Source organism: Nothoprocta perdicaria, unplaced genomic scaffold (genome assembly GCF_003342845.1).
Source record: "Nothoprocta perdicaria isolate Ctin4 unplaced genomic scaffold, notPer1 scaffold_38, whole genome shotgun sequence".
Classification (NCBI taxonomy): domain Eukaryota; kingdom Metazoa; phylum Chordata; class Aves; order Tinamiformes; family Tinamidae; genus Nothoprocta; species Nothoprocta perdicaria.
Window position 1 is genome coordinate 3,052,920 of NW_020455621.1, and position 23,609 is coordinate 3,076,528.

The 23,609-nt window shown below is 38.0% G+C and overlaps 1 protein-coding gene across 1 annotated transcript in view; it reads left to right on the forward strand.

Moving 5' to 3' along the window:
- The window catches only part of PRKN (parkin RBR E3 ubiquitin protein ligase), a 544,832-nt gene that overhangs the window by 264,636 nt on the left and 256,587 nt on the right, over nt 1–23,609 (forward strand). Inside the window, exon 7 of the mRNA XM_026044722.1 lies at nt 20,118–20,254. Within this exon, the coding sequence (XP_025900507.1) occupies nt 20,118–20,254 (137 nt within the window). The remainder of the gene's footprint in view (nt 1–20,117; nt 20,255–23,609) is intronic.

Sequence of the window (23,609 nt, forward strand, 5' to 3'; positions counted from 1 at the left end):
TTTTTTTTTTTTTTTTTTAAGGAGAGTGAATGAAGCTCACAAAGATTCTCTTTTTGCTGATGGAGGGGCTAACAGTGCAATGGCAGAGATCTGGAAGTTTCATCAACCCTTTTAACATGTAAAGGAGATACAGAAAGGGRGGAGAGCAGGGAAAGGTGCAAATAATACAAAGGAGAAGGTCAGAGAAATGCCAAAGCTTTACAGGAGAAGCCAAACTCCTCTGAACTCCTTTCTGGCAGAGGTGGGCCCCTTCTTATTWACTGCACCCTCTAGGGAAGGCAGGAGGGGAGCTGCTCTCATGCTAGCAACCCAAAGTCTGTTGCTGTGTATCTTTAAAAAATCTATAATTTACTGCAGTGGCTTAGGTGCTGCTCAAATACTGCACAGGGTGGATGGGAACTCTTAAACTTACAATAGAAGACTTGGCAACCTTCACATTTTCCAGCTCTTTTTATGTGTTTTCTTTCCCCTGTGGCTTATCTGGCATGAAGTATTTCGAAGTTAGTCCAAGAAATGCTAAAACCTCTCCCACAAAGTTTACTTAATCAAGCTGGACATAAATAATAATCAGTACTGTGATTTTCCTTGTTGAATTTACATCTTTAATTAATTRTGTTTAAGATGTGTAATGTGAGCTTGTATATTGAGAACCGTTGGCTGATTTCTGACATATTTGATTTCTTTGTTGCTTTGGTTTGCAACTTTTTTTTTTTTTGATTGGTTTTGTTTATCTCTGCCACATCATTATCATCAACAGAGAAAAAGAGACAAGATCTTGCCAGCCACAGTACTTCACCAAATCAGGATGGGCACCATATCCTATATAATTTACCAACCTGCATCTCTACCTATGATTTTATCATTACACTATTTCCATTTGTTTCTGTAATTTTCTTTTGTTGCATAAATGTAGACTGGCTGAAATAGATACTAAATAAGGAAGTAAGAACCACAAAAGCCAATATGAATTATTCATAAATTTCCATCTTTTCTGATGTATTTGATATTTTCTTTCTTCCCAAAGATAAAAGATACTCACAATAGGTATGTATGCCAACTTTAAGGTACATCAAGCTTGGAGTTTTATTACAACGGAAGGTCTTTCATTGAAGGTGGAATGTGTGTGCATAGATTAATATTTTTATACCACAGTGAGCTAGGTAACGACTGATTCTTTTTACTATATTTTTTACTATTTTTTTCCAAAACATAGTTTTGGAGTGTCTGATACATTGCCATAACAATCTAAAGCAAAAAAAAAAAAAAAAAAAAAAAAAAAAAAAAAAAAAAAAAAAGGAAAAAAAAAAAAAAATTTTTTTTTTTTTTTTTTTTTTTTTGGAACAAGCAGCTAATACCACTGAGGAGCTAGGAGGGCTCTACAAGTGTTTCTTATTTCACAAATTCATTCTACAATACTTAACAATGTCATTTTTATGAACCAAGTAGCAGTAAAGGATTTATTTATTTATAATGCAAAGAGCTAAAACCCATAATATGAGCTAAAGAGGCAGTGTCAGATTTTCTTTTTTTTTTCTTCTGTCAGCAGTGAGTGTCAAAAATATTTTTGTATGTTTATTTTCTGTTTAGATTTGTTCAGGTCCAGTCCAGACTCTTACAGAGTCATTAATGAGAAAACCTAGATACAAGGATCAGACAAACAAAGATTTAAATACTCAGTACTAAAAATTCTAATTCTGGAGGAAAAAATGTGAAATTTGTTTCTAATTTCAAATCTGTAGGACATCTACCATGTCAGCTTGGTTTGAAATTGAAAATAGGAAGGCATATTATTTTTGACATTGCCTAGAATACCATATATTTTATTTTTCACTATTTGTTATTTTAAAAGAAAGTCAAGGAAAGTCAACATGCGCACCATGAGGCAGGTGTTGCTAAGGATCTCTCAGAGATCCCACTTGATGGAAATACCAGCTATTCCATGCCTGAAACATGTTTCTTGAGGGCTGTGTTGGGGGGCAATGGGACTCTATACTGTGTTGAGGATGATAAATTTCACTTGAGAAGATACCTGACAAGATATCGAGCCTATTTTGGCAGTCAATTTAACATTCAACCTAAACTCTTGCAATTGCAAAAGGACCCTGCAGATGCCAGTGATATAAAGTGGATAAAGTGAGACCTTGGTGTATATTCTATTTCAGTTATAGTCAGTATTTTTACTAAAATAAATTCACACAGAGGGGGAAAACACAGCAACCAGCTTTATTTTCAGATGATCAAAAGTGTAGAATTTGTACCTACAGATAGAGATGGGGTAATCAGTACTTAAATTGTACTTTCTACCACAACTGAAACTTCAACTGGCCTAGACTAAGGCCAGTTCCTTGTAAAGTAACTGTTATGCCTGTGGTAACTTCTTTTAAGCATGTCGTTATTCCTATTAAGAAAAACAGGTCTCTGAACCTGTCATAGCAGTAAGCATCCAGCCACGGCATTTTCCTGGTTTTGGCTGCCCGTGTAGCCTGCTCCCTGGATAATCAGATAGAAATGCTTCAGCTGCTGGTTTCCAGTTGTTGCAATAATGTGCTAACATGCTGGTCCCCTGAAACAGCCTGCTTATTAACTGTGATGCCCAAAATGCCATCTGGAGTGTTATCCAGTCATCTATAATTATTCTGTCTACTCTTTCGATTTGATTGTCTGCTTTGTTACACCATACTCGTTCTTTGTTGCTTTTTTTTTTTCCATCCCTTTCCACTTTCTTGACTTAGCATGGAATCATTTTATCTTTTCATAGAGTGATACTGACAACTCTGCTATGAATTCCTTCTACATAAAGGTGAGCCTGCCAACTTGCTAGAAATGCTTCTGGGAAACAAAGTCCAGAATCTCTCTGGCTTGCATTTAGTGAAAAGAAATAATTTTCTTTTCACTAAATAATCTGTTTAGTAATCACAGAGAATTGAATTCTTTGCTTCCTGTCCTTGTCCATTTACACTTGCACGCAGTGGATATAAAACATTTAAAACTTACATGACAGGATTCTTCCCAGAGGGACTCCTACATTTACATGGCAAGTGGGAATGACTTGAGAAGGTGCAGGTCAACTAAGAGTGGGTAGTCAAATCTATCTAGTGGAAAAGGAACTGTACATATGGAAAGTGAATTGAAATCCTTCAAGGAAAATTGTTTGATATGTTTGTATCTGTGCTGTTCTTTCTGCTATGTGACATCACTTTTGATTTCTTGCTAACATGAGAAAAAAAAAAGAAATTATTTTATTTGTGTTTTAGATGTACTCTTTATGGATTTGCTATAGCTTTTCATTATAGTTGTTATAGTAGTAATCAGCTAAGAGAAATATGAAGCTGACAACAGAAARTAAGAGGAAGGTGTTGCCTGACATGGCAATGAATGTGAAAATACTTGTGTACCCTATGAGTTAACCAGGCATTTTAGTATGTGCATCTTCCAGGTGTTCCCAACACGATGATATCTTGTTGAGGTTTCTTGCCATAGGATCTCATGACAGAATTGTCCCTACATCACTTGCTGGTTATTGGTAACGGAGCACATCCGCAGCTTTCTCTGAGCAGTGATGTTCTCTTCCTTTTTCTGTCTAATTTTATATGATTTGAAAATAGCTGGGTGGAAATGGGATGGGAAATAGTTAAACGTTTTGATGTGTTCACTGGCATGCATCAGCCTAAGCCAGTAAAGAATGTATAAAAGATGAGGGGGTTAATAAATGGGCTGGAGATTAATAAATGGTATTTAATTTTGGTTTCTCATCCTCGAAGAATTTAATTTTCAATAGCAATGAAGCGACTTGTGGACAGTAGCCCCATCTAGGGGTAGATCTGAATATTTCTGTTGTTTGGATCCATTCTAGTATTGGGGGAAGGGAGGGTTTGGAAGAGATCCAGGAAGATCCCCASATCTAGCCTTTTGAGGATGTGTTGTAGGAAAGAAGCTACTTAAAACAGGAATTAGAAAAATCAAGTGGAGTTGTAGCTTTGTTGGTGTTGCCAAGCTTTGGTCCCACRGCGGGGTCAGAAGCGGCGGGTTAGGGCAGAGACCCTCTTTGCGGGTGTCCAACACATGCTCTGCAGGAGACCCAGGGAAAGGAGTAAATTCTCAGGTCAGGCTGTCAACAAGACAGGAGCAGGAGAGCAGAGCCACATATTTGCAGAAAGCCTGCTGTTTCTCTGCAAAATGCAAGATCAGCTGCTTCCAAGTACATTCCCTAGTATTAAATTTGGCTGTTATGTTTTGGCTGGGCTCACATAGGGTCCTCTGATGAGAAGAAGTGCACGAGCTGAGATACCATGCCGACTAGATAACCTCACCACCTCCGAGAATATGATTTTACAGATGAAGGTTGGGGTCACAGTCAGGGCAATGTGGGAAATCTTCCTCTGGGGCGCAAATTGTGCCTGACACATGACGAGAGATCTTAGTTTTGCTCCCAGACCCTTAACTTTCATGAGCTGCCTTATTCACTTATGAATGTTTTTGCCTTTTTATTATAAAAATACTGGATATGAAAATGCATCTTTGGAGCTGAAAATATATAAATAACAAAGCAGTTGTTAGGAGGAAAGAAAATATTGCTGTGTTATTGAAGTGACCTTGTTGCCTTCCCTTTSACTCCATCCTCTTTTTCCTGAAATAAAATTACTTGAACAAGATAACATCTGTATCTTTATAGAAAATGTGACCTGCCCAGCCAGCTGCCTCTGCAGGTCCCACTAGCTTGAGGAGAGAGAAAAGGAAAAATGATTGCATGTAAGACTTTAGATTTACTGTCAGCCATTGTGGTTGATGAATTTAACAGAATTACATACAGCATTTTTTTCCTCTCTTCATTCTGATCAACTGATCCTGAGTAGAAGGAATAACCAGATTAGGGCTTCAACGTGACTATTTGCATAACTGAGGCTACGTGCGSAACTGGAATGAACAGCCGAGCACTGGCAAAGCTCCCGAGACCCTAAATCAAAAAGCAGAGAGAGGGGGAGGAGACAGAGGGATGAATACTGTATTCAAACACAAGATTTTGGGACAAATATTTGCACAGTTGTGACACTGTGGGATGTGCTACATTCATGACAAAATAATCCTGTTGAGCTCTCTCAAGCTTAATAACTTTGTGCAAGTTGTGGTGCAGCAAATACTTGGCTGATCTTTTTTTTTTTTTTTTTTAGAAAAGATATTATCTCACTGCAGCACAAAATTCTTAATTAATTTGCTTACAAGTTATGAAGAATGTGCTGAGAAGTATAAAAGTGGTTTATTTGGATGACTTCTTGTTTCTGTGGGGGTCATTTGAAAGCTAGCTAGATGGAAGGACTGCTGCCTTTGGTCAAGCGTTATTAGAAATAGGCCCATGAGCTGTTGCCATTGCTTTTGAACTACCTGCCTCTGGAAGTTTGACAACAGCAGACACAGAAGTGGTAGAAAATTAAGCAACATGAAAGTCCTTGAAAAGAAGAAAGGTAAAATAAAGGCCTAATAAGCATATTCATCACATTAACAAAATTACACTGTTGCATAGCAAAGTAGAAGTCCAAGCAAGGTATCTTTCATCCCGGGCCTATTTGTAATACCGCTCCTGAGTGGTTTTGTGTTTTTATGAGTATATGTGCTGCATGGCAGCCCATTTATGCCTTTTCCACTGTGCCAGGGCTTACATCACTGTCGTATTAGTCTAAGCAGAATGGAGCAGATTGTTTATTTTGGTTTAGCTCTGCTTCGGGCTGTAACATCAGATGTAGCTCCTAGAGTAACAAATTCCAATTGCAGTGTCACAGATTAAACAAGGGTACAGAGGAGCCCTGCAAGCATTTTTATTTCTCATTGGAGGGAAGGGATCCTATTTATACTTATTATTGCACATTATACAAGCCCCAACATGAACAAAATAAATAATCTTCTTCCATATACATTTCTGTTTATAATATTCTTTGTCCAGAGACCCCCATGCACAGTCCTCAACTACAGGTTACAGTTTTTAGAATTAGTTCATGTTTTATAGACTAAGTGATGAAACTCTTCATTACCATTACAAAATACAGTAATATGAACTATTGCTTTTTTTAAGGTGAGGGGAAGGGCTTATTTTACTGCATGCTAATCTCACTATACATTTCATCTTAGAAATTCGTTGCACTGCACGTGTTTTCCAGTATGATTGTCATCTCTACTGTATAGCATTAATATTAACTTCAGATAACTTTTGGGATACATTTTTGGAACTTTCTTCCCAGAAGCAGGCATGTTATCTCTGTTTCAGCTGGACATTTTTGGCTTTGAAATATCCATGATAGATAAGAGTARTAACCTTTTATCATATCAGCTTGTTGTAAAAATAGTAAACAATATATGTGTRTATATATATATATATTTGATCTCCCACTGGTTTTAGAGCTGACCATTTTTGAGCACTTGCTTCTGACCAGTCAGTCCAGATCAATGCACAAGTAAGCAAGATTAAAATTAGGCCCCATCCTCTGAATATGGATAGAAATCTTGACAAGGTTGCTGAAACTCTTTGCCTTTCAAGGTACATTACAACTCACAGCATATGCAGGATTTTGAAGGTCTTGTGACAGCAGGTATGGCTTTTAAAGACACTTTTCTTCCCCAGCCCCCACCACCACCATGATACAGTTCATTTAAAGTATGACCAACACAGTCATCAAACAATTAAATAAATGAAAGACCTTATTTCATCATATACCTTCTAAAGTATTGAATATTAAAATGTTGTAAGTCTCTCTGTAGTTAATTAGATATAAAATTAAGATGTGAATAGTGCTACAAAGAAATTCTTTGGCATAGCCGTGTGGTGTGTTTACCGTTAACTAAGTCTTTACCCGTATGTCTGTGTTGCTGTAAATTGAGCTTTCTTCCATAAATATAKAATGCAGAATCAGATTAATAGCAAAAATGTAATGTAGTATCAGTTACGTAGAAGTGTCGTCCTCCTTCGGTTGAGCTAGGCTTTAAGCCCCACAAGACCTCAGGGTGAACACGTCAAGTTTTGGTTTGGAAACAACAGCTGAGGGTATAACAGAATTAGGAGGAGGTGTTTCAAGGACAGAGATGGAAGAACATAGTCTAAATAAATAACTAAATAAACCTAAGTATATAGTATTGGTTATGGAATTCGTTATGAAGGAAAAAGACTTGCTGCAGATTTTTTTTTTTTTGCTTAAGTTGTGGGAGACCTATCTGCTGAAAGCCTTGTATCTGTCACAGAAAGATGCAAGAAACTATCTTTTAAAAGAAAATAGCTACAAATACATGAGATAAACAAATAGCCCTATTTTTAGATCTCTGTGGGATGCCTCCATACAGTAGAATAGGTGGTTGTTGCAGACACAGGAAGCCTTCTTTAGTGAAGACTAAAATAGTGTTCGGTGGCATATGACCAAAATTTCTCAGTTTCTTCAAACAACATATTTTAATTGTGGAGTTCATGACAATGTATTTTTAGTCCTCCTCTGTTACAAGTAGCTGATGTTAGGAAAATCAGAACATCTCAGCAGAAGCCAKGGATTTTTTTTTCCTATTGTCAGCTGACACGTCAAGGTGGTTTTTTCAGCTGTTATGCTCACAGAGTGCAGGACACAGATATTTCTACACTTCTGTCACTTCATGTTTAACTTTAAAAGGAATATGTGAGGCAGAATTGGAAGATATGTAAGCAGCTGACATGTCATATGCGCTTGGAAATGTGTCCTGAATACTAACAGTGCTGCTTCTAATCCGATAAACTTCACCTCTTGTAACAGGGCTGTCTGCAGTGAGGCCAGCGCTCAAACGCGAGGTCCTAGGCACAAGTGCACGAAGCCCTGTGCAGGCTTCACTATTTATAAAACCTGCACTGCCTCAGTCCTCGCRGAGAGCAGACTTATTTAAAATGCTAGAAGGGTGCGGAGTTTTTCATGCCACACGACAGCAGAAAGTCTCACATGTTGATAAACGAGGCCGGGGTTTCAGGGCTGCTCTCCTCCACGGCTCTTGTTTAGCAAGACAAGGCAAACCTGATGAATCCTGCATGACTGAACGGATCACTGTAATAGTGATCTAATACAGCAGAGAACGGGAAGCATAATTGGTACATTATATAATTAGGGATGTGTGAGCCAGTTTTGGTAACAAACAGCTTGAACAGTCTTTTGGGTACCAGTCCTGCCTTTAGAAACTTTGGAAGCTTCTGAAACAGGTTTCAATTCTTTAAATACATGTGTGTCTACACATCGTGAGGGGATTAGGAAGTCCCCTCAAAAGCAGTGAGGCAAAATGAGCTCCAGGACACAGGCAGCTGAAGATGTAGTTTTTAGGAAACTTGGCATGAGTGTCTTAAAAATGGTCCCTTGCTGCATTTTCAGTTTTTACTTGGCTGATGAACTTCTGCTTTCACTGAATTTGAATAAGCTCTGGCAAGGAATAGTAGTGAGATTCACTTGTCCTGTCAGTCCCTAAATCTCTTGAATAAGTGATACAAGCAAGATGTTGATTCTGTTATTTGGAGCAGGAAAGGCAAAGGCTGTGTTCAGACAGTCAGGGAAATTTGGTAAAACTTCATCAACACTGGTCTTTGTGTCTTCTTCCTTTTAAAAATATGCGTATGTCCAGTGGATACTAATAACACTTTTTTTTCCAAAGAACAAACAAACAACAACAAAAACACAGATTTACTGTTAAATTTTTTTCTGTATGCATTTGCTGTGCAATTAAATCTTTTAGGTATGTTTAAAATGCCCCATTTACCCCTGCCAATGTTAAATGATGTTTTTCACAATGAACTATATTTTGTAGTCAATTCCTTTAGTGCCTTTGGAGCAGAAGTCACAGCTGTTTATTTGCATAGACACGAGTCAGGGAGAATATTACACTTCTCTTGAAGAAAATATAAATCATATGTATGAAGTACTTTCAAAGGCGTGTGAATGACAATAAGAGCAAGCTGTAAGCAAGTTTGTAGTCTTACTAACCCTACTTTGTTAACATGTTCTCTATGTCCTCCATCTCTCATCGCTAAATTTCAAGGCTTTCTTCATTGTCACCAAAAAAGTTATTGTCTTCATGGAAGAAGTAAAGACTTTGGGGATAGAATTATATATATATGATTGTTAAAATCCTGTAGGAAACAATTTTATTGTAAGAAATCATATTGTAGGAAACAATTTTATTAGATTTATTTTAAAATTGCATAGTAAAAATCCACTAACATTCCCTTTCAGAATACTGTTACATGTAAGCTTGTTAACAACATAGTCAAGCCATGTCATACATGGTATGTACACACAATATAAGCATTACTGAAGATAGAAAAGGTTACATCCTATAGAAGGTCCTGTTGTGCCCCTCTGTGGAATCTTATACTATGGGATTTTTTAGATTTTTTGAAATGAGCAGAGAACTGAGACTTGCTAATTTAAAAATATATTCTTCTGTAGCATCTTTCAGGGGTCTCTGTATTAAGGTAAGCAATACAGTACAGATATTTAAGACTTGGGAATCTTATTTTTTGCATTCTATTTTTTTTCCTTATTTTAACTGATAGACTCTGCAGACTACAGTCTAGCTAATGTATTTTCCTATTATTTATTTAATGCTAAAGTGTATTTTTAACCGTACATAATCTTATTCCCAGAGGTTATTTCTGCAAAGCACCTAAACTGAAAACAAAAAGTATAATTAAACCTCTCCCTCACGTCCTGTTATCTTTTGAAATATAAGTAGTAGATGCAGGTCTCTGTCTGTTTTAAACAACACAACCATGATCTTGGGTAAGTTCCATTTTAAATGAGATGGAATTGCCATTTATTACACATTCTGTTCTATAATTTGGTCAGAGAAAATGTGGAGGCTTCAGAAACATTTCTTTGGGGACATCTTTGTTACCTTGTCCTGCAGTTTGAATTGAGGAGAGCTTGTTTGTTTGTTACTATATTTCGAGAAATGAGCTTTCTCTCTTTGTCAAGTCCRCCTGTGTCACTATGCTCTCTGTGGCAATGTAATGGAAGAAATCCACCATTTCCAATGGAAAAATTCGGTACTCAGCTTAAAGTTTGATCAGCCAATGAGTACAGGAAGACCGACGAAGCAAAGCAGTGCTGTTATCTGTGATTTTATTTCACCTCTTAAGTGAGCTTGACTATGTTATAAGATTTTTTCTTTGTTTTCCCTTCTGCTTCCTTATTAATTTTATTCTTTTTTTTTTTTTTTTTCCTTGATGGCTAGACTGTAATTCCAGTCCTAGCTCTAATGCAGAAAGTATGGTGCACTGAGGGGGTCATCAAAAGCAAAGAGAAGGCGAGGAAAACTTGCCTTAAATAAGTGCTTGCTTACATTCCTGGAGGTTTTTATACTTATTTGTCTTTCTTGCCTTTTTTCACACATTAGATACATATTCTTCTCTCACACTGGAATACAGGTTGGCTTTCTACGTATAACCTATCTTCTCTCTTGAGACCAGATCACTTCCTTATATGGCGAGAAAGTATAACAGAAGAGTAAATATGAATATTCTCTGTGAGAATGATCCATGTATTCTGGGAAAGCTATAGATAGATATCAAAACTATTCATTAGCACTGACAATTTTATGGCTGTCACATTCCCGCTAGGGCAGGTGCAGAGTTTGCTTGTGCATCCTTTTCTTTGAACACATGTCAATCAGGAGCATCAATCAGGACAAGCAGTAGGTAGGGTCAGAGGGAAACTTCTCCTTTCCCTCCCCGTGTGTTGTCTGCGTAACTTGCTAGGTGTGAGGCAGGAAGTTAAAAGGGGAGGAAATGGGCAAAATGAGGTATTAATGAGGATTCTCAAGATACCTGTCCATCCACACACTCTTTTTCCAGTGTCTTCAGTTAAAGTGGCATTTATAAGTGTATGTCATTTATAAAKATAATACTTGTAATATTATTTAATTAACTAAGAACTATGTCTTCAGAAGAACAGAGAAGCTTTAAACTACATTTTCTTTCCTTGAAACAGGCCTTTTCTTAAAGCACTCCATCCTCATATCACAAACAGGTTCGCAGGATTGGCAGAGATGATATTCTAGTAGAGTGTTGTGAATACCCTTGCTTCCACTCCTACAATATTGAATAAACGTACAAGAGGGGTATATCTTGCATATCACCATTTGCAACTGTCTTTCATTGTATTGTGGGCATCATTTGGGAATCAAGATCAGGAAACGAAGCATTCTATAGAAGTGCAAATTGGTATTATGTGGATGAATATCACTCTTTGTGAGTGTTATACAGAATATTAGATCAAATGGACAAATGGGAGAAGATAATTTCTGAATATTCCTGTGGAAACAGCAGTAGATTGCCCAAATCCAAATATTTCCTGTAATTCTTTGAAAGAACAGGAACAAAAAGGAGCAGCCAGCCACCAAGCAGACATTGCAGTAACTTCTGAAAATGCATGCAGGGATTAACCAGGGAAGAGGCACATAAAATTATTTGGTGAATGGCCAGAATCCTCYTCTGAGGTGAGCTTAACCTCTGTGAACTTTCAGAGTTTTCTGCACACCAGTTTATAGTATTGGCCCTAGTACAAATGGGGAATTGATGCTTTCTGAACTCTGAGATAACTTGCCTCATTTTTCCTCCTTATTTTTTAATATTTGCCTGTGTGGTTGCATTTATCCTTCTATCTAATAACAGGTGACTTGAAGGAGCGAAAAAAAATATGGAGAGCCAATGAAGAAATTGAGGCATAGAGTTAAGAATATGGTGGGCATTTAAATATCATTCTTGTGAAGAGGGTCATAACAAGATTACAGGAAATGGAGGAAGCATATCAGCAAGCCGTTCTGGTGGCCTGGCAAACTGCTTTCTGGAGTCTAWTAGGAACTGACTGCTTGATAGGCTTAATGTCTCCTAAATTAGAGCAAGTTCAGTGAGATTTGCCAACCCTGGTCCCATTTGTCTATCTAGTGGGATCAGGAGTTTGTCAGGGCCCTGAGGAATTTGCCTTGAGGAGGAATAGGTACAAAATTTTCTCTAAATTACAAAGATATTGAGAAATTGGGGAGAGGAGAGGAGAGGAGAGGAGAGGAGAGGAGAGGAGAGGAGAGGAGAGGAGTTGCTGGCTTCTGGATAGTGACTTTCTATAAAGGATTCTGTTTATTATAACAATAACTTGAGGGTGTTATTGTTTATAAGATAATCAGCATATCTTTGGTTGAGACTGACGACTCATTTAATGGGAAGCACCCCCGAGTTATTGTCTGGATGAGCACTTAAATTGAATATTCATATTTTAAAAGAAAGATGAGAAAAACATAAAACATAATGTCAAGGTAGTGAAAGATAATTCTGTAGGAGCAAATGCACTTAATTTAGCGCTTCCATCTCCTGCACCCTCTCATCATCTTTCTCTCTCCCACTCCCCACCCCCATTCTCTACCTTATTTTGTTTTCTTTCATACACATTAAAGTGACAAAGTCTAAAAATATGAGATCACCATGGGGTATTTTCAAAGCAAACTGGAAAGGAGAAACTGAAATGTAGCCAGTGGAAACATGCTGTGTCCAAGTGTCTCAATTCCTCCTGGAGTGGCAGGTATGAAATGGATTATGGATATGACAGGCTCCCTTGAGATGACACCCAGTGTCCTTGTCCTCTGGAGCCTTTCGGGGTGCTCATCATCTGTGAGAAGGCAAAAGGAGGTTGTAACCCTCTCCCAGAATGTTTAATTTTGGGAATGGAGGTGTGAGTCTGAGGATAACATAACAGAGGGTAATTCAGGAAGCTCTCTTAGAGCAGAGATGCTCTGTAYTTACATCGTGGTCCAGGAATAAAGCTCTCCTACCACAAGCCTGTACTATTAAGCTCTCTGTTTCCAAAGCAGGGGAGGCACATGCAAATTGCTATTGCCCGTTGCAGCCAGCACAGGCTGCTTCCTGAACTGTGCCCAGGAATTGTTCAGGCCAGTGCTATTTGGCAAGCCTAAAACCATGCCAGGGACCATTCTAGCAATTTAACAGCACAGATGACTGGATTCATGTGGCCTAGGAACATTTGCRGACTTGGTTTAGTTTACTAGCTGAGATTCAGGGGAAATGGCTAAATAAGGTTTAATTCATTGGAAGAAAACAATGGTATCCTCAGCAACCAGGCAAGGAATTAAAAGGCCAGTAGACTACAAGGGCATATTAGTGCTTTATTTATTTATTTTAAATTATTGAAGGGCCTCATGGTGCTGCTTATACAGGCAGAGCTAGTCCTTCCTCCTCTATCATGACTTCCCTTCATTCTCCCAACCTCATCGGTTGCCTTACAGATACTTGTTGCTAAAAGCCAAGCTAGGCTAATGTGCAAACATATGTCTCTTGTCGGTCAAAAGCAAATGTCTTCTCAGAATAGTCGTGAACCTGTGTGGCTCTCATGGGCAAAACAGAGTGTGTGGCAGAGATGGGTGAATCACAACATGCAGCTTGGCCTGCCCTGCTGAGGACTGGGAGCTGCCTTTGGGGAGAGGGGAGCACTGCTGTGAGCCAGCTGAGGACCAGGGAAGGTCAAGAAAGGAGCTGACGCTCTTTGGCGGCAGCAGGTGAGGGTAGAAGTTGTGTCACCTCTAGGAGGACACTGCACACCAAGGAGATGGTGTGGAGGAAGCAGTTCATGGTAAACCAGTGTTCATAAAGCTGCACATGTGCTGAATTAGCTTTTAAGGAGGTTTCTCTGCTGCACCTGCACTGTTTCTGCTGGTGTTTCTGGTATGCTGCTGAGCAGAGTTTCGYATGCATGTGAAAAACAGCCTGATGCCAGGCTGGTCCTTGAGCTCCCAGGGGTTTGTTGGGGGGAACAGCAGGACAATGTCCACGGGTCCTTGAATCCTGAGGAAATATATCCATACAAATCTCTTCTTGATCTGGAAAGAGTAAAGGCCTTGTCTACATATGCTGTCCTGTTGGTTATTCTCATTCCCACCATCGACTGGCATCAGGTTTGAGTTAGGCAGTTCCTGCGCTCATTCCTTCATTCTCATTTGTCATCTTTTCCTTCCATCACCCAGGTCTTTTCCTTTTCTCTCCCATAGAGGTGAGCTTTCTAAACCACCGATAAAGGAAAATGAACAGGTCCTAGCTACCTTCTTCAAGAATGTGACTGATTTATCAGCTGTGTGTGCTGTGCAGAGTAGCAATKGTGACAACTAGTGTGATAGATGACAAGAAAGATTTCTTCTCCAGCCTAAAGCACTGTCTGTTCTTTGATATCTCAAGATTCAGCTGTCAGGGCCAAATGTACCAGAAGCATCAGAACAAGCAGGCATAGCATTATCTAGCATAGGATACTAATATAAATATACCAGCACATGTAACATGCCATTCCCTTGCCTTTGTCATCAGGCCAGCTGCCATTGCCAGTCCCAGGGCTGGCAGATTGCACAGGCAATACTTGTGCCACTTCCATCACAGCAGAAGAAACTTAGCAGCAGAGCAGGTAGGAGCTCAGAGAGGCACAGGGCTCAGACCTGCCATCACATGCACTGCTTTTAAGGATGCCTGTCTTTTCTCCTTGCATTCTGGTTTGTTACTGTTGAGCTGTTCCTGGGTTCTGGCCTTTTGGCACTGCTTTCCAAATGATGTGAGAAACATGAAAGCACATTTGGGAGGAAAATATGTAACAGAGGAGAGGAGAAGTAGGTCAGTTTTCATTTGCCAGTGCCCCTTTAAGTTAACGGTTGTGAGTCAGGATACGTTTTGGTGCAAGAGCACAGCCAGCAAGTTTAAGCTCATACACAGACGTCTCGTGCTGTTCATAACCTTCACTGCATGACCTTTTGTGTAACGAGGAATCAAAGACACAAAAGCAGAATATTTTTGTAGTTTGAATGGATTTAATGCTTTCCAAGAACACTGTATTTATGTGCACTGTTTTGTTTAGTCGACACAGTCTRTGTAGAGATTTATTTTCCATAATTTGGGAAGGGAAAAGCAGGGATGTACATTTTTTCTGTTCCTAAAAGTCCTCAAAGATGGATTCTTCTCTGTAGTACCAAATCAGTGTGTTTTCTTTCTTAGTAGCTTATCTTTGTTTCTCTTCTCTTGCAAGGGCTTGACTCCCACTTCACATGTCTAACCTGTGCCTGAATCATTAGTGGCCTGGCTTGTTGTTCACCACTTGCTTTCTGCAGTTGCTGGGTCACTGTTTACGTTCCCTGTGACATCATTGCTCATTAAATTGCAGGATGTATTGCTGCTCTTTGTTCTAGTCTACCTCAGTTTTAAAATAGAAATTAATGTGATCACACTGAATCATAGAATGGTTCAGGTTGGAAGGGACCTCTAGAGATAATCTAYTCCCACTCCCCTGCTCAAGCATATATTTTAGTTACTTATATTTTATATGAAGAGTAGCATGTAGTATTCTAGTAATATTCTAAGAGAATTTAGTGCTCTACTCTCAGTGAAAGTATACTGAAGTATGTTTTAAGTTAAGAAAGCAATGTACTTGAAACATAACAAACAAGAGTTACTTTTTGGATAGTGTTGAATAGGTCTGTGGACTGAATGCAATAGTGGGAAAAACCAAATGTGGCAGCAGCTTTGTATGAATTAGAAGATCATACTCTTCCTACATACAGTTTGGTGAGGAAACTGTGTGATGGATGGATGATTTGGCTTGTTTAGGCATTGCAATTTTGTTCTGCTGCAAGGGTAGAGCCAAAATTGATTGAGTGCCTCTCAAGGACAGCATTTCTGTTTAATTACTTCAGGTGTTTATGAAGTAGGATAGTGCCTGTAGTGTCTATGTAGCCTAAGCCTGTATTTTCCATAATTTGATTTTTTTTACACTTTTTATTCAGTGATTCATCTTTTCTTGAATGGTACTTACCGATCTGACATGTACATTAACAGTGATTTGTCTGGAATAGTATAGGTTTCCATTTATAAGTGAAAATGATTTCATAGTACTTATATAGAAAGCTTTTTGAAGTACAGGAAGATTGCGAATGTAGAAAAAATGTATTAGAAATTCAGAAGTGTGTTATGATAAATATTGTACGTGTGGGTGAGGTTAAAGGCTGTAATGTAGGTTTGTGCATTCAGATTTATTTACTGCACAGAAATGAATCTCAAACAGCAATTTTTGCTTCACTGATGGTAATCCCAACGATTCAGGCTTACAGACATCTGCTAAAGGTTTTTGTTATTATTTGGTTAAGATTTTGAAATGAAAGTGAGAAAAATCCAACTGTCACCTAGGAATGACCTCAAGGGGTTTTCACAGATTCGTCCAACATGTTTTTCAGACTTTTCTACAGGCTTTAGATGTGTTACTGTTTCTAAAGTGCTTCAGATTGTGCTACTTGTATTTTCTTATTAAAAAAAGAAAAAATATATATATGTGATATGCTGTGGTGTGATTATATATATGTGATATGCTGTTTAAACTTTACTCAATCAGCTTTTAATATACAAAGGATAAAGACTAAGAGCGAACAAAAAAGCCCCAAGTTTTTCATAAATACGTATTGAAAGATATATTGGTTAATCCACTGTTAAGTCTGCAAATAATTCTTTATGTTAAATAGCTTTTCATATTCATAGCCATTGGACTCACTCTTAGCATATTAATAATAGTGTATTTGAGATATTGGGATATACTAGAAAAAATTATTTCCCATTGGGGTTTTTATCTAAACAAAAGATCTTCATAGTCTTCTCTGTTTAACCAGCATAGTGTTGTGGTGTACCCAAGAATATCTGTACCTTCCTGCTTCTCAGTTAGGAGAAGAAGRAAAGAGTGTACAGAGCAGAGAGCATTTCCAATGGCGTCACTGTGGCACCACACAGTTATTCTGTGTTAATAACAGGTTGCAGAAACATTTAAGTTAGATTTCTGTTCTTTTTCATTTAAATAAATGCATACTGATAAATTTCTAATGAAAAGAAATCAGAGCAAGTGAGTTATTATGGAAATTTTCTGTGATGCACTGTAATGTAGCATTTTCAGTTTTTAAAAGTTGTTACATTCCTAATTGGCAAAGGAAAAGGACCAATTTATCCCTTGCTGTGAGAAACATTTTTCTTATAGATTATTCTCATGAAGCCTCTATTTCAGGCAAATATATTGTGTAAGTGGAACCTATGGAATACTTTCTAAAATGTATACCAGATTTACATTACTAAATTGTTAGTTAGATTGAGCAATGGCCGCTGGTACAACATATATAAGAAAAAATGACTTTTACAGTGTTCATTTCTTTCTAAATTAAATTCTGCTTGGTTCAAGCGAGGTTTCTGTTAATATTGCTCGAGATTATCCTAAATGTACTACCTCTACCCAGGCATTACAAGCACGATCTCTACACTATCACAGTCTTAAGTGATCTCGGGAGCATAACTTTTGTAGACCTTTTAAACCAGAAGAAGCATTTTCTTTTCATATAAAATCTGTAAATGTTGGAATATAGTGACTATTCTAATGCCAAATAATTTGGATAAATCTGCATTGCATGCAGACTGAGTTTCTCACAGAGATACTTCAGCTTGGAAAATTAAYAGACATTGTATTATCTGCGAGAGCAAAGCTTGTGTGTTTTGTAGTGTGATCAGAACCCAAATATTTATGTAGCTGATATGCATTTCGTGCAATTAGTGTTAAAATAATTAGTGCGATTAGTGTTAAAATAACTTTTTTATAATAATATTTTTTCAGTAAGTCACAATTTGCATGTGTACATGTATAGCTATGCTATTTCTGGAGAATATATTTTGATTTCAAACACTTGTAATGTATTAAGAAGAAAGATTGAAATCTCACGTAATTTCCGTTGGTAACTGACAGCCATTGATTTGTATAATTTGATGCAGTTAGTCTTGGTTTCATAAGTGGCAGTGTTAATGACACCATTTTCATTTCTGGTCAAGATTTTTTTTTTTTTTTTTTTGAGATACTTAGCTTTTGATGGCTTTCTCTTGTGAATCTCTCCTCACACAGAAGAAGTATCTTTGCTTTTAAACTGAGGACAGAAAGGTGCACATTTATATCTGGGGAACTTTCTCCCTAAACTTAAATAATATAGAGTGGAGCAATAAAAATGAATAATTAACCCYAAAAGAGAAAGATCATTTAAAACCATAAGCAAATCTATTTCTATCTACATTCCAGAAAGAAATCACGGGGGTCTTGGGGATTTTTTTCTTAAGATGATGCTTAACTGGTGAACCACAGGGACTTTACACAGTTGGGATAACTGTTCTTCCAGCTCTTTGTAATGATTTTGGGATCATCCAGGGCTAAAATGGTGCAGTTCACATTCTCATTATACCTTACAGCTGTCTTTTTAAAATTATTATTTGTTATATTCAGAGCAGGAAATGGGCAACTAGTAAGGATTAGTAATGGGGAGGTTTTATTTAATTCAGTTTTTAAGCTGCTTTATTCAACAAAATCCTTATAACACAGATTATATTTTTACAGATAGCTATACACTGCCATAGATTCTATAGTATTTGTGACTCTGAAGCATATTTTCGTGGAGAAGTAAGTTCTTATATACCAGTTCTTACATACCGTATCTGAAATTATTATTGATTACATTTTGCAATTATATTCCCACATTGAAGGCTTGGTGTTTCAGTGGGTTTTCAAAGCATCATCTGGGAGGAATTATAGAAGCTTTAGCACTATTGCTTACTCTTAGGATTTTAACACAAGTCCTGTTGTATTTGATGATATATTTTAATACCTGTCTCCTGGAGTATGGTACATATGTGAGAAATCCTGGATTCATTTTTAAGTAATTCTCTGTTATTCTAGTTGCTGAGAAAAAAAGAAAAAAAAAAATAGTAATTAACCCGTGTTTACCCTTGTTTGCCCACAGGCAAATAAAAGGAATAAAAAAAACTTCAGCAGTTAGATCTGGATCTCACTGTTATTTCAGCCTAATTCATTTCTTTTTCTGTCTTGCMTTTTTTGTTTGGTTCCTGGCATGGATAACACTCCTGAAGGAGCAGTGATAAGCCAGCAGTATTGCATAACACAGAGCATATAACGCTGTTAAAGAGGGCATAGTCATTACTTTGGAATTGACAATTAAGGTCTGTCTGTCAAAGGTTTGTATGTTAGGAAAGCCGATGAGTTTCTCACTTAGCTTCTGCGATGGAGACCCATGTGATGTTTACTTTGTGGCTTGTTTTGTTTCCCACCTCCACTGTTTTGGTTGTGAACAGGATTTTGGAAGCCAGTGCTCCTGCTGGCTGTGGTGGAGGAGGTGTGGATGTAGGCCTGCTCGCGAGTTTGTCGCAGCTTGTTGTGAGTGTTCCCCTTCCGGATCTGCAAAAAGGGTATCCTTTTGAGACTGGGATAGCGACACGCAGGTGTCTCCATGTAGGTGTCCGCTTCTGTGGTTGCCATCTTAGCTCCTGCTAAATCTCAGTGGAGATTTAGTCCATGCAGGCTATGGAGCTCAGAGGCTGATTTAGCCCACCCTAATGCTGATAGCTAGAGATACGTTGATCAGCTCAAGTTTCCTTGGATGTTTTGACTATACTGGGAATTTCTCACATAACATGCCCAGAAATGCTTGTATGTAACACTGACATTTAGATGTTTAGATGTCTTACTCCGAAACTGAATCTCACACCTCTGTGTAAAAGCTGGATTGTTTTGCACGTYTTTATGAAGAGAAAACCCCCTCTGTAGACGTCCAGATTTGAAAGTTTGGAGGAACTGAATGGTCCTCACAAAGTCCGGTTTTGCTTTCCTACTGGTCACATTTATATTTGAGTCAACCTCGCACCATTTTCAGTTTTATCATACATAATGTTTCCTCACCTTCTATGGAGGCTTTCTGTTCCTAAAGTGTTTTTCTTGTAAAATACTATTTATTTCCTCTTCGCTTTGATTTTTTACCTCTCTTCAAGTTTCCAGTAAACTTATCTCCTGTACCTTGTCACTGATTCAGGTTAGGAACCACCTCTTTCTAAAAACTMTGATATATGCCAGGCTAACTTCATTTTAATACATGCCATGATAATATTGTATACTACTAGTGAAAAACTACTGTAATATTACAAACAGAAATACCACTCACAGTGGAGTTTGAGCCACGTTGCTGCATACAAGAGAGCATTTATTCATAATTTTTCACCATCTTGTTTTTAACAGGAGTCCCGTGCTGGTGTTCCAGTGCATGCATCGCCATGTTATTTGCCTTGACTGTTTCCATTTGTACTGCGTGACTATGCTGAACGACCGGCAGTTCACCCACGATCCTGAGCTTGGTTATTCCCTCCCTTGTGTAGGTAGGTTTAAGAAGGTTTTCTTTCCTAGAAAAATATATGATTTTGACTTCAGAGGAAGCCTYTTTTTATCACCTATTAATTTTGAGTGTATCTGTGGAATTATAAGATGTTTTCATAGAAGYTTTTTCATTTCCTAGATTTCAATATTGAAGTGGTTTGTTTTGCTGAGCATGTGAACTGCRGTATTACCTGGGTTGTTAAGGGCATTTCCTTTATAAGCAAATGCGTATTTTTCACATTAGTATTTTATCATCATAAAGTGCTAACAGATGATATTATTACACTTCTGTTAAAAAAAAAAAAAAGTTCTTTCATGACCTCCACATCTCCACTTTAGAGTCAAATAAGTTGTTAACTTTCTTGGCCCGTCTTCAAGTCCTAAAAAAGAAGGAATATGATAGGAATTTCAAAGAGCCTTTCTGTTGATGAAGTTATTACYGCAACTTGTCACTGAGTTGAATGAAATGTAGATCACCCTGAGAGGATGGTAGGYTGTTTTTTTACCTGAATAGGAAATGAAGCTTGAGGTAAGTARAAATTGCTGCAAAGCAGCACATTAGAATTTTTTGTTGTTGTTGTTGCTAAATCTGTGCCTGTGTATATATACTTGTTTGTGCCAAGTCCTGTGTAGCARTACGTCCTCTACCACTAGAACATATGTAGAATATGGACTTGCCTTATTTGCCTTCATAGCTCACAAATGTCTCATGTAAATAGTTGGGAGAAAAGATATTAATGTTTCTTAGGAGAGTGACATTTACTTAAAATTAGTACATACCTTAAGCATGACAAAAGCATAATAATAAGAAAAATTCATATTATTTACTTTTACCTGCTTCAGCAGCCACCTGGCAATGGTCTTTGATTCACATTTCATAGGAATCTCTGTTTGTGTGCTGTTCCCTTACTGGGTCTAATTTTACTCACTGCCTCCATCAGCTTTTTTCCTATTGCATTTGTACATGATGTCATACTACGCAAAACACTATTTTATGCTGAATAAGAAGACCTGTCATCAGAAATCTACCAGGTGCTGTATACCAATGCTCTTTCTTGACCATTACTGTAGCGATGTGTGGTCAATCTGTACGGTCTACCTCCCTGCCTGCTTTTCCAGAAGCTAATCCATTTTCTGCTCCCAGACAAATTAATCGACTGTCTCTTTGTGCCACTCGAGATGAATCCATTCTTTTCTCTTTTTTTTTTTCATTCAATTCATCAGTTCTCTCTTCTCCCTTTAGCTCCTCAGCTTAATCAGTTATCCCAGCAGTACAGCAGGCGCCTCACCCTTCTCCTCCCCTGTGGGCCTCCTCGCACCCACGGCTGGTGTCACAGCACTTCCTCTAGTTCAGACCTGCTGTTCAAAACTAATGACCCTTCTGCCTCTTCCATCTGTAAACGTATTGTTAGTCACACTGAACAAAAATTAGACTGGGAATTTTCAATATATCTTGCCACTCCGATTCTTCAGTTAAAAAGCTTTGTGCATCCTTTTTCTTACACAGAAGACTAGCAAATATGCAGGGATTCTTACCCCTRTTGCCAGTCTTTTTCTCTCTTTTGTATTTGAAGTTGAGCACTATGGGAATTTAGCAGTAGAAACAGAGTTGGGATGGGATGGAAGGGAAGATGCAGGGAAACRGGGTTGAAATGCTCAGAGATACAATTCCAGACTTCCACAGGCTTGACCTAAGAAAAGGAAACTGTAAGGGATGCACAAAGTATTGTACTTCCACTATTCGAGTAGACAGAGTTCAGCTGTGACACTGTAAAAGCAGCTGTTGCTTCCACTCTAGTCTCAGCTATGCTATTTCCTACTTTATATGTTAAAATAGCTAGAAATAATAAACACAGAAACTCTGAGATATTGCTAGTTTTAAAACTCCCCAAATGAAAAACTACTTTCAAAATAGTGTAAAATATAACAATAATAATGTGATTGTAATATATTTGCTCTCTGGTCTACCTTAGTAAGTATGTTTCCCTGAAAAATTCCTGCTGAGGCTGTTACCCTGTGCTACTAGAGTGTGTGATTCCAAAACCCCTCCGTGCAGTGCAGAGATTCTAGTGCTAGAGATGGATGAGCTGATGCTGAGGAGAGAGGAGCTCAGTTATGTCAGTGCAGCATGTTGGCCAGGCTCTTTGACACGTCTAATAAGCCAGGAGGACTGAGCAGGCACATGCCACGTCAGGACCTATGCTCCTATCCCTGTRGTGTTGCCTGTGCCCAGCTGCTTGCTCAGCACCCATCTGATGCTTTCTAAGAAGAGGTGACATCGCTGACGTGCTTCATGCTGCAGAGGGGCTCAGGAACAGTCTCTGAGCAGGTAGCAATTTTAAATAATATTCTGTCCAAACGTAAAATTGATTGCTACCTCCATCAGTTTTCCGTGTTGTGTTACCAGTTCYGCATCAATAAAACCATTTCTTAGCTTTATCCTTCAGAATACACTGCAGGCTGAGAGGTCTGAGCACTGTTGTTAGGACTTAGTGCTTCATTTCTGCAGTTACCTGAACCTGACTTTCTGTTAGGCAAGAAATTTGGATGCTTCTAAAATTAGGTTTTAGTCCAGTTGAGAGCTGATGAGTAAATTATTTTTGCCCTTTGAGAAAGTCATGAAGCTGAATCACAGCACACCTGTGGATAAAAGAGGAAAGCCTGAGTTGTCAACCCCTTCCCTCCTGATGTTCAACTCTAAAGGATTTAGCCTCCTTCATAACTGTGGTTCCAGCAGCAGCTTTCATCAACAACCAATTCAATTAAGAAACATTCAGAATAGTATCATATGATTTCCTTTTCTACTCGTTGTAGCACTCCTACTGAATAGTATAAAATTACATTTTTGCAAACTGCAGTTTGCAATCTGCATTTTTGCAACTGTAATTTACAGTTGGTATTTACGTCTGAAGAAGATACAGCAGTTTGACAACTGTGTTCTCTAATTACCTCAGAAGCCTAAGATTATTTCCTCTTGACAGGAAGGAATACCATGGGACATGCCAGAAATTACTTTTTGTCTTACTGTAGCAATGTTGGCCTAATGCTTGTTATTTCTAACAAAATTTGACATGAAGCAAAAAAAAAAAATAGTTTTGAGCTTTATTGAAAGATAAGATTTTGATCTGAGTCTGTTTCTAAAAGGAATATGAAACAGGATCATATTTACTGTTAGGAGGTTTATTTTGTGGTGAGTGACTAGGTGCCACAGATGGTGAAAACCACAGTCTGTATTAATGCACATGTTTTTAGATGTCACAAAACAATACTGAACTCGTACTTATTGTGTTATGAACAGAAGATATTCATGTTGTGGGTCCTTTGAAAAAAAACGATTTCATTTTTGCATTTCCTAAT